Source organism: Adiantum capillus-veneris, chromosome 7 (genome assembly GCF_014529385.1).
Source record: "Adiantum capillus-veneris isolate H3 chromosome 7, ASM1452938v2, whole genome shotgun sequence".
NCBI classification, from domain to species: domain Eukaryota; kingdom Viridiplantae; phylum Streptophyta; class Polypodiopsida; order Polypodiales; family Pteridaceae; genus Adiantum; species Adiantum capillus-veneris.
The window spans coordinates 164,818,941-164,830,666 of NC_140937.1; the positions used below are offsets into that span (position 1 = coordinate 164,818,941).

General features: G+C 42.6%; 1 protein-coding gene across 4 annotated transcripts in view; it reads left to right on the plus strand.

Moving 5' to 3' along the window:
* The window catches only part of LOC147454984 (HAD-superfamily hydrolase, subfamily IG, 5'-nucleotidase), an 85,898-nt gene extending 76,765 nt beyond the window's left edge, over positions 1 to 9,133 (plus strand). For 2 of the 4 annotated variants that reach the window (XM_086516831.1, XM_086516833.1), the window contains exons 15-17: positions 8,242 to 8,325; positions 8,406 to 8,484; positions 8,563 to 9,133. In XM_086516831.1, the coding sequence (XP_086372957.1) occupies positions 8,242 to 8,325; positions 8,406 to 8,484; positions 8,563 to 8,592 (193 nt within the window). In that variant the 3' untranslated portion in view covers positions 8,593 to 9,133. Of the gene's footprint in view, positions 1 to 8,241; positions 8,326 to 8,405; positions 8,485 to 8,562 lie in introns of those variants that run through there. The other 2 variants (XM_086516832.1, XR_015188723.1) reach the window with 2 other exon arrangements.
* Positions 9,134 to 11,726: the final 2,593 nt, after the last annotated feature.

The following is an 11,726-nucleotide window of genomic DNA, read 5'->3' on the forward strand; positions in this document are numbered from 1 at the left end:
GACTACCATGGGTCTATACTTTGCACTTTCTTTTAAGGGTGAATGTGGGCTTATCTTGGATTCTAGGTATATTTTTTAGTCGTATAGCGGACATGCAGACTTTTAAAGGTGAAGTTTTCGTCCGAGTTACGACCAGTTGATGGTGTGCTTAAGTCTTTCTCTCTTTTGTGGTGCGTATGCCCTATCAACTACCTCATTTTTCTGCTAAGTTTTCTGATTTAATGCTTCTTTTAGTGCTAGGCTTAATTATGGCTCAGTGTGCCCTTGATCTCTGGAGTCATGACAGAAACTCAATACGCTGAACTTTGTGCTGATGTAGGCTATGCGTGTGTGGGTGTTGTGTGTGTGGTGTTAGGGAGCATGTCACGGTATAGACACCACGTGCCAACGAAAAAGAACAGACTTTTAGCACTTCAAATAACAACTGAACTGAAAGAGATAGACAACATGAGACGAGAAGCGGCGGAGTTCCAACCCAAGAGAGCATTGGCCCCAAAGGTTTGCGTCCCTTTCGATATTCTTTATATTGCTTGAACACAACGCAAGTACTCTAGACTCTGCACCTTCTCCAAGAAGCATGCAAGAGAACGAGTCCGGAAATCTTTACTGTTGCCACGTCATTAGCTTCTACACAAATGAGCCTGTGTGTGTGCGCGCGCGCATTGGTCTTGCTTTATTTTAATATCTTTAGTTCACTTGGGCTCCATTGGACGGGGTTCCATAAGTTGGTGGGAACTTCTTCTGCTGTTGCTTCTAGGGTATAGGCTTCTCGATCGGGATTTTCAGGTTGGCTCCGTTCTTCAGTGGCTTGACACGTCAACAATTTGTGACATCTCTCCTACTTCTTCTACTACTGCTGTTGCTTCTTAGGGTATAGGCTTCTCGACCGGGATCTGTAGGTTGGCTCCATTCTTCAGTGGTTTGACACGTCAGCAATTTGTGACATCCCTCCTCCTTGAAAGAAAGTAATCTTCCGCGATTATAGCATACCTGCAAAACAATTGAAGTGGCTCAAAAATTTACGAGGGTCATTCCGAGGGACAATCAGTTTTCTCATTCCAAATCGGAAAACTTGATTTCTTGGGTCGTTAGCTTTCCAAAAGAATATCATCCAATAAGGAGTCTAATTCCAGATTGGAGCTCTTGATTTCTTGGGTCGTTGGATTTCCAAAAGAATCTCATCCAATAAGGAGTCTCATTCCAGATTGGAACTCTTGATATCTTAGGTCGTTGGTTTCTCAAAAGTATCTCATCCAAAAAGGAATATTTAGTGGTTGGCACATCACAATGCAACATGAATGCTCACATATGCATGCTACAAGACATAGAAACATAAAGCTGCCAATGAACAACCAACCCGTAAATAACCATCTAGGTCCGGGCCATGAGTTGTTCAACGACTCATTCATCATTCCTCTCGGATAACGTAAAAAGGTCTGGGCCGGGAGATATAGAGGCCTTTTACAACCAAACGCCTCCCAGACCGCAGTCTGCGTCGTTTGGAGGTGTTGTGAGTAACCACTACTTAGACTTCTTAATTTTGCCCACGTAAATAACCACAAGGATCCGGGCCATGAGTATGAACAAGCATTGAGATCTCAAACATCATTTCTCAATACTCCACCTGGGAGTAAAATCGCCAATGATTGAAACCAGGATTAAAACCAGAGTCAAACGATTCAAATCGGCACCAAGACAGGTTCAAAACAAAAACTATCCATTTCAAACAAATTCCAAACAGTATCACCAACAATTTCCCAAACAGATTCAAACTTAAAAAGCAATACCGACATCAATCGATCTCGAAAAGTCGATTGACTTTCCATCTTGAAACTTGCACCAAAAATTAGGGTTAGGTTCTTTCCATAACGTGGTAGTTGACCGCAACATGATCCATAAGCTCTTGAATAGTCGGAACAAGCCTCGACAGACGGTGTTCTTGTGGCGGTGATGGTAGACCCAAGATATACCAATCACACTGGACCTCCAAAGTTATTAGTTCGAGAAGAGACACCTGTTGAGAGATCTCGATAAATTTCAAGTTTTAATATGTTAGGGTTTCTGTGGGGCTGGCATTTCTGGATCACCCACTCTGCCAGAAGCTACACTCTGAAGAAAGATGTTTGTAGGCATATAACTTTGCGCAAAAATTTTCTTGAAAGCTTGCCAAGTCCTTGGAGTGTGCGGCTTGGTAGCTATAGACATCCACCACTGCATGGCAGTGCCTCTAAGGAGAACAGTGGCTTGACAAATCCTTGATCCTTTGCTTGCAAGTGATCTTTATGGCTTATGCTTGGTAAGACAGAGCGATGAAGACGGGAGCGCGCGTGATGCGTGAAGTAAGGGTGGGAGTTGCTAATAAGTCCGGGTTCGGGGCTCGAAGATACTTCAAATAAAATTTCCAGTGAACTTTGGAAGCGTCATCTTGCTTTGTCACCTCTTTGGTAGGACTTGTATGCTTTCATAAAAGCACACGCCTGAAGCTTTGATACCATTGTCACGAGACAGGCACACGTGCAAACGAAAAAGAACACACGTTTAGCACTTCAAATAACAACTGAATTGAAAGAGATAGACGACATGAGACGGGGAGTTGCAGAGTTCCACCCCAAGAGAGCACTGGCCCCAAAGGTTGGCGTCCCTTTCATTATTTCTTTATATTGCTTGAACTCAGTACAACGCCGGTACTCCATACTTAGCACCTTCTTCAGGAAGCATGCCAGAGAATAAGCCCTTGGCTCTTATTTAAAGGTTGTTGGCCATGAAAAGCAGCTACATGAAAAGCTTCAAACTCAAATGCAACTGGTCCAAAAGCTGGTGCCCAAAAGCTGCCAGCGTCATTTTCGGAAGTCCGTACAGTTTGTCTGCGTAAAATCCGGGATTGTGCATACAATCTGCCACATCGTCATGTCAACGTGAAATCCAGAAATCTGTACTATTGTCATGTCATCAACTTCTACGCAAATGAGCGTGCGCGCGTGTGTTTGTGTGCGTGTTGGTTTGGGTTATGCAATCACGACAAGTGGCGGTTAACCCGGCACTATGTATATACATGTCAAGTGGATATTGTGGTTCTTCAGGAGCATAACCAACATCAATTTGCAGGATAGACCTCTTACCTTGCAGGCTACTGGATACCTTATGCAGACTCGGCTGGCTATTCTGGTGTGCTTATACTTGTTCGACACGAACTCTTTCCGACCTTGGTTTTCAATGACCTAGTTGGGAGATGGATGGTCATCCAATGTATTGTTAATGGAGAAGTTTTTGAATTTGGAGGCTTATATGCATACACAGCTTCTGTAGATAGGGCACGGTTGTGGAGTGCTCTCTCCTCTTATTGTTGGCGTTCTAATGCATTTCTCTGTGGGAACTTTAATAATGCACCTAACCTTGCAGATAATACTACTGGGCATTCTCACATGCTTCATACGGAACGGCAATTGTGGGATCAATTTATGATGACAAGTAATGGGCTTGATTTGTGGCCCCTATCGCATGCGATTGATCCAGGATTCACTTTTCAACATAATGCTCAATCTATGTATCGCGCTCCGCTAGATCGCTGGTATCTTTTTCACATGCAACAGTATGATGACTTTGTATGCGAGTTGAGGATTGATTATGCTATGTGTCTTTCGGATCATTTTCCTGTATGCCTGAAGCTTCGTTTTGGCTCTTTTGATGCCAATGATCGCTTGCCCAAGAAGAGGCTTTTGCATATCAATAATGCTTATCTCAAGCATGAGCCTTTTCAGGCTATGATTGTGGATATCATCCCGCCTTTTATCTCTCGGATGTATGTTGATATGGACATAGCCTGGTTTCGCTTTGTTATGCGTGTTCAATGTGTTATCCAGGATTATGGCAGGGACTATTTGTCACAATTAAGGGAACAGGTTAATCAGGCGAAGGATGCTTGTAGCAAACTCATGCACTTCGCGAATCATTCTTCTCTTATTGACACTCAAGTCTGCCATTTGGCCAATTTCCTCTCATCATTGTGCCGTAACACAGCGCGAACAGAAAACAACTCGACAACAAGCTTTTGTAGATAAAGGTTGTTCTTCTAAGCAATTTTTTCGGCATTTGCATCACTCCAGGCACTCTCAAGCTATACGAAGAGTTAAATTACCGTCGGGGGAATGGACCTCCACTTTATAAGAGCTAGCACTAACCTTGCATTCTCATTATGGCAAGATTTTTGAGGCCCCTTCTTCTCCCACGAGCGTAGCTTGTCAAGCGCGTTGCATGTTTCTATCACATGTTACTCCCGTCCTTTCGATGCGGCAAGCTCAAGACTTGGAGGCTGTTTTCACTGAGCCGGAATTGCATGCCAGCTTGCTTGATTTGGGTCGATGGAGAGCTCGTGGTTGGGATGGCCTCTCTTTGGAATTTTTCCTTTCCTTTTGGGATTATTTGAAGATGCCTCTATTGTTCATGATGAATACAACTTGGTAACAGCAGAAACTGTCCTCCTCTTGGAAAGAAGCTTTGCTCGAGCTGATACCTTAGCATGCATTGTGCGAAGAATTCTCTCATTGGCGGCCTATTACACTTATCCTGTGGTATATACATTAATGGCAAAAATGCTCGCTAACCGACTCAAGTGCTTTTTGCATGAAGGCTTGCATCAATCTCAATACGGCTTCATTCACGACGTCAAATTATTGATAACCTCGCGAATGTCATCATTGGTATGGAATATGCAAAATACACTCAACAGGATGTATTGGTCATGTAGGTTGACATTGAAAAGGCCTTTGATACTGTTCTTTGGGATTATATTGCGGGCACCATGCAACACTTGGGATTTGGGCCTAGGATATCTCGTGTCGTGCTGTTCTTGTATGCACCCAACACTTCTACGGGCTTGTTGGATGGATCTCTTGGTTGTCCACGTGGCCACTTCATGTACGTCTCAAGATTGTCCAATGCATCCTTGTGGCTTATGTGCAGTTTTACTTGCCTTTGTTATCCTGGCCTCGGTTGCGCTTGCAGTCCCTCATGTCAAATATTTTAGAGCATTTTTGGTGGACCTCGTTACCAAGAGGGGTCTTCGGCTTCTCTCTATGGACAAGCTGTGTTCTCCCAAGCGGCTAGGAGGGTTAAATATTTTGGACTTGCGCCGTCATCTTCTGGCCCTGAAAGCTATGCTGTTGCGAGTCTTGGTGGAGCAACAACAATCGTGCTCTCACGGTCACACATTTGTGTACGCACAATGTCACCCCAGCTTTTGGTCATTGGCAACCGACTTATTGGGATTTTGTCTTTGGGAAGCTTGAAGGACACATTCCTGGATGTCCCTTTACTTCTTCTCTCATTGTTGATTGGAAAGTTGTCATTTTGCAATTGGCTTGGAATGGTCGACCATCCGCTGTGGGTAATTCTCTTCGTTTGGAGAGTCTGCATTGGAGCAGGGCCTTCGCTTGGACTTTGGTTCAACGGTCTCCTCGCCAAGCATATTTTTTGCCCACAAAGGAATTTGTCAGGTGCATCAGGTGCTTGATGGCTCGGGTTATGTTCTTTCGTTCGCTGATGCAGTGTCCCGCTTTCGGTTGGGTCCTCACTATTCTTCTCTTTGGCGGAAAATTCAAAGGATGCGTGCTGATTACTCACCCATTCCTCCTTTGGATGTGGACTCGCGCTTCTCTGATTGGAATCTGGCTACGACTAGATTGGATTGCATCTCAGCTGGCAGTGTATATGCCATCCTTCAGTTTGATATGTGGATTGTGCATCATGGTAATCGGTTGTGGTTGCTCTCAGAGTCATCCTTGTGGTGGCAACACACAATGTCTTGTATTTGGTAGAGTCATCTACCTTTGAAGGAGTGGGTTTTCTTGTGGCGCTGCTTGGTGGGTGCTCTACTTGTTCGGCAGTGTGTTACATACTCGGCATATTGCACCTTCCCACTGCCCCAGATGTCTTGAAGCTGAGGAGACCGTGCCACATTTGCTATGGCGTTGTCGCCACTCCAGAGCCTTCATTCGGCAAGTGTTGACTGCTCTTCGGCTGCGTTTTCCTTCCGGCTCTTTTGACAGACGCTTTTTGCTCTTTGGAGTGCTTCGGTCATCGCATTCTCAGTTTGCGGCGTTCTTCACCTGGGTCAGATTTTGGACTCTGTGGACCATCTGGCACCATAGGAACTCCTTAATGTTCCAAGGCACCTATGTTGACCCCTTCTCCTATTTCAAATCATCTCTTGGTGAAGCACTACATTTTGCTCATGATGTTGGAGACATCACTCTTGATGCCTACAAGATCTACTTTGACTGTTTTTAGCTTTCGGAGCCTTATATTGCTCAGCTTTTTGTATCCCTTTCTTTTCGTGGGTTTTCCTCGCTTTGAGGTTTCCCACTTGTAAAGTAATCAAAGCAGATTTACAAAAAAAAAAAAAGTGTGCGTGCTAGTCCTACTTTCTTTTAATATCTTTACTTGACTTGGGCCCCATCAGACGGGGTCCCATAAGTAGGTGGGAACTTCTTCTGCCTTTTCTTCTACTTTTGCTGCTTCTTAGGGTTTAGGCTTCTCGGCCGGGATCTGTAGATTGGCTCCGTTCTTCAGTGGCTTGACACGTCAGCAATTTGTGACAGAGCATATGTTAGTACCTAGTTCTACACCCACTATTGAACCTTGTGGGTGCCTACCATGGGTCCATACCTTGCACTTTCCTTTATGGGTGAATCTGGGCTTAAATGGATTCATCTAGGTATATTTTTTAGTTGTATAGCGGACATGCAGACTTCCCATTCTGAAGTTTTCGTCCGAGTTACGACCAGTAGATGTTGTGCTAATTCTTTCCATCTCTTGTGGGGCGTATGCCCTATCAACTACCTCATTTTTGTGCTAGTTTTTTCGATTTAATGCTTCTTTTAGTGCGAGGCTTCATTATGGCCGAGTCTGCCCTTGATCTCCGGAGTCATGACAGAAACTCAGTACGCTGTACTTTGTGCTGATGTATGCTCATGTGTGTGAGCGTGTGGTGTGTTTGGGAGCATATGTTACTACCTACCCACTATTGGGCTCTGCCAAGTTAGTGGGGATGTTTTGGTATTTAGTCAATACTATGCATGATGGAGTTGATGGTTATATTGTCTTGTGGGTGACTACCATGGGTCTATACATTGCACTTTCCTTTAAGGGTGAATCTGGGCTTATCCTGGATTCATCCAGATATATCATTCTCCAGTGTAGTGAGTCCCTCTACTACCAACGTTTGGCCCACCTTTCTTGTACGCGCTGTAACCGCAACCGCAGCTTGAGCCTTGGCCTCTGCTGCTATTCACTGCTGGTGACCATAAGCACACTTGCACGCTCAAAAGTTGTGCACGGGAATGGCTGAAATTCCATAGCTCGCTCCTGTCAACCTATCCAACTCTGAGCCAGTGCCCTTCCAGCACAGAACTCACCCTTCAATTCCTTGGAGGTTTCACAGGGGCCTCAAGCAAGAGGTTTGTGAGGATCAATTGTCAACCACCCAGGTTCAGAGTGGCAGGCAAGGAAGATCATATTTACAGGTTGTAATGCATTTTTATTACTTGAAGCAAGCACTGTGGCATTTCTTTTAAATGACAGACGACCTTTCTTTCACCTCCCCCCTTTTGGCTCGATCAAACAATTTTCGAGCTCGAGTGAAAACTCTGATTACTTTCCCATGGAAAATCATCCTTCCTGAATATGGCCTGTGCAAATGCTGAAGAGGGGGGACTGGTCTCTCTTGCAACCGGCTACATTAGAAGCCTGGTTACACTGCACGATGTAAACGTGCAACTGCAGAGTCGACCCCCTGTTTTCTTGATTTTGGTTTTTATGGGGTTTATGGAGGAAAAAGTTTTTTTTTTTGTTTCTTGCTTTTGTCTTTTTGGCTGTGTGTGTGTGTGCACGTGCGTGTGCAGGATAAGGACCAGTGGCATTATTTGTGGACAAATGAGACTGCCTGTTTTTTTCTTTTGGGGGGTGTGTGCGTGCGTGCGTGCAGGATAAGGACCAGTGGCATTATTTGTAGAAGGTGACTGTCCACTACATCTCCCCTCATAAACTTTTACTCCCAGAATAAGATCCTCCAAAGCACAGGAATTGTCCATAAATAACAAAGCATTCCCTATTGCTTCTGTGAGGGAGGGAAAATGTATGTACCAGGTTGATGGATAATATTAGTCCTTATCAAGCTTTAAGAGCAAGTGATGCTTCTGTCATGCTAAAAAGTCTTGGAACATTCTTTGAACACTCAAATTTCAGGGTATGTTTTCATATGCTCAGGTGGGGATATCTATCCAGAGCTGGGCTATGGGACAAAAGTCATCTGACACGTCAAATAGAAAAGTGAGTAGGTGCTTTGTGAATGTGCACACGTGTGCTGGGTGCACCTGGGACTGTGTTTTGACGCCTTCCGTGCTCATCAGGTATGCAGACATATATACGTCTCGCGTCTCCAACTTCCTGCAGTTCACTCCGTTCATGTATTTTAGATCTCAAGCACAGGTATTTCAGTTTTCACACCTTCTTTTTAGGGTGTCCTCAGTATGCGGAGGTTAAGCAAACCAATTGTTTGATATGCAGAGCCTTGCTCACGACTTACATCCTTACTAAGATAAAAGGATGCCACCACATCAACGCCAAAACTCAGTTGGACTGAGATAACATACCCCCCCCTTCAAGTGAACTGCTAATCCAAGGTTTCTATACCAAAGTCGGAAAAGCTTCATCTGGTGGTCTAAATCAGGATTTTTGTTTACTACTCTGCAGGGATATGCAAAGTAGATATGCTTGTGTATATGGTATAATCATAGTTGTCCTTAACATCTTACATATTGAATGGCAGACTTGAGAGTTTTATTTTCCCTAAAGCAAAACCGTGGAGAGTGAAATTACAGAAAAAAGGAAAATCTCTTGAGAGACTTCATTATATAGAAGTTGGATAAGGCCACATATGATCCTTTCTTTTCTTCAACTGTGGCTCTTTATGCAAAACCTTAGTCAGATGTCTAGATAGTAATAATTTCCTTCAATGGTACTAGATTTTGTAGATTTGAAGCTTACATTTAACCGTAACAACGCTTTGATACTCTCACATCCACTTTGCATGCAATTGTATTGCAAATTAATGAGAACTATAGGTCTTCATTGATCATGGAATGATTTTTTAGTTAATGATCTGTTTGACATTCATTTGGAAATATCCTTGTTAAATTGCAATATCCTTCATGTTCAAATCATCTGTGAAATGCAGTGTCCTCTTATTTTGCATGGCAAATGTTTTTCTTTTTTGGTATCTCTGCAAGAAAACTTGCATCACTTTTTCTTGCATCACTGCTCAAGATTCAAGTGTTGTATACTTGGAGCCATGAAAAGGTCCCAGTCGAATGCATCGTCTCAACTTGCGTTCTTTTTTAAACGTTATCTCATTCTCAAGGATTCTTGAATCCTCAATGCTAACATGTAGGGGGAGGATCTTTTTGAGAGTAGGAAATACTGGGAGGATTTTTCTGCCTTGAGAAGGGGAGTGGAAGTGCCACAACTATGAGTGCTCTTTATCTGTCTATACATTGTGGGATTGTTTTGCATTGTTTGTCTAGACGATGGTGGATCAGTGCCCATCGGTGAGGTTTTATCTTCTTGGACAAGATGTTTCCTACATGGACGAAAGGTGTTGGAAAGGCTCTGGATAAGGGAGACTTTGATATTGGTAGGAAGTTGTACTTCAAAGGTGTTGATCTCTCTACACTTGTAGCTATATGTGTGCTCTTGGGGAGGTCACTTAAAATATATGTACCTATCACATGGGCTCAAATAGAAAGATGTTTCAAACTCCAAGATTGCCACATGTTTAATTGTAAAAGGGTAACCTTTAATAAAAAATGATGGATTGAATAAGCTATGTACATACTATAATCATGGAATATTTGTAGGTAAAGGATTATAATATTTACTCGAGCGAAAAAAAGTTAATTATGTTGAAAATGCCTTATAGGGGTATTTGCGCTCCCCTCGCCACTATTAATCTCCCATTTTCTAGTCCTAAGTTGCTAGTAGATGAAGCATGTCAACAAAATTACTCAACTTATAATTTCATTGTTGAAGGAGGTTCAACAATTATTACTAATAGTTGAGGGTAAAAGATGAGAAAGTAGAGATTATGGTGTAGGGAATTGTCATCCATTGATCATTCCTTGAAAGAAAGGGTGATCACATGGCTACCGATGGATGTTTGGAGCCATGGTGGGAGTGCTTTATGAAGAAAATGTTCAGTAGATGACCATTCCGGTCATCAGATGTGCAAGGGAGGGGGGCCATACAACTTGCATAGACTACACAGATGTTCAGTTGCAACGATTGGTTGTATGGAATCAATTTTTCGTGTGCTGACAAGGCCAGCGCTTGTGAATATTTTGACCGTTGACGTGCGATCAAACTTGGCAATCATTCTCCATGTTGATGTGGTGCCTATCCAAGGGCTGCAACTAAGGATTCTTGCTTGGAAATTGTAGTAAACGAAGGGTTGAGATCTACACCTCCCTCGACCTTGGACTTGACGACATAAAACAAGTGAAAGGATCACGATGACTTTCTAAAACAATAGGAAAGTGAAATGATGTCAAATGGAATCATTGTTCTAGAAAGGATTGCCTCAACTTAGCTCACATGGCTTCATTTTTCTTGCATTCTATGACTTAATTCTTGTCAACATTGAGAAAGTCTCTTTTATTAAGTGGCTATTGCCCGAGTTTCCTCTTCACAATGAAGCAAACCGGAACTACTAGCATCAATTCAAAATTTGTAGAATTTTTGAACTATTTTCTCACATATTTTACTTGTTTTTCTTCCCTTTACCATGGTTTGCAATCGGCTAATATCAATTTTCAATCGGCTCAAGCTATGGAATGAAATGTGAAATGAAAAGAGCTCATAAAAAAATTAATAATAATAATAATAAATAAATAAATATGTGTGTGTGTGTATCTATACTATTATAAAAGGGGGAGGGATTTTGCTCCCCCCCACCCCAAACCAAAAAAAACCCCACACGTGGTTGCACCTCCTTGATCTGGTCTGTGCGTCCTTTAGCTCCAACTACATAGTGATGCGCATGCGCGCGCACACACGAGAGAGAGAGAGAGGGAGAGAGAGAGAGAGAGAGAGAGGCGATCGAAGGCGACATTAGTATTAGTATCTATAGTTATTTTAGAATTATGCAAGGTGAAGCTTCACTTTAACATTTTAAAACAATAGAATGCAAGAAAATCAAAACATGTGAAGATGTGAAAGAACAAGACATGTAAGAAAGAAATGAAAATGAAATAAACATTTAAAGTAAGTCTCCATCATGCATCGAAAACAATGAAAGTCACCCTAACTCAACACAACGCTAAGAAACAAGATTTCTTTTAGAAAGCAAATACACATGTAAGATTTGCTCAAAGCTTGCGTTTTACATTGATTATTGTCAAAACTGTTGTTTTGGGAGAAGCCAAACACTTGTCTAAATTACATGAGTTGCATTTTGATTCGTTGCAATGCAAGAAAAATCACTTTTGTGTTAAAGTTGTTACTGATCGCATCTATATTAGTTGTTGGGATTTGATTATATGGTCTTGCCTAATTGTAGGTGGGGGTTGCAAAGTGTTTGCCATTTCATTAAGGGTCTTATGCGAAGGGACAAATAAAATACTCAGCATGACGCAAACTAGATACACTTGTGAGGCTTCAAAGAGAGTGTTTATGAT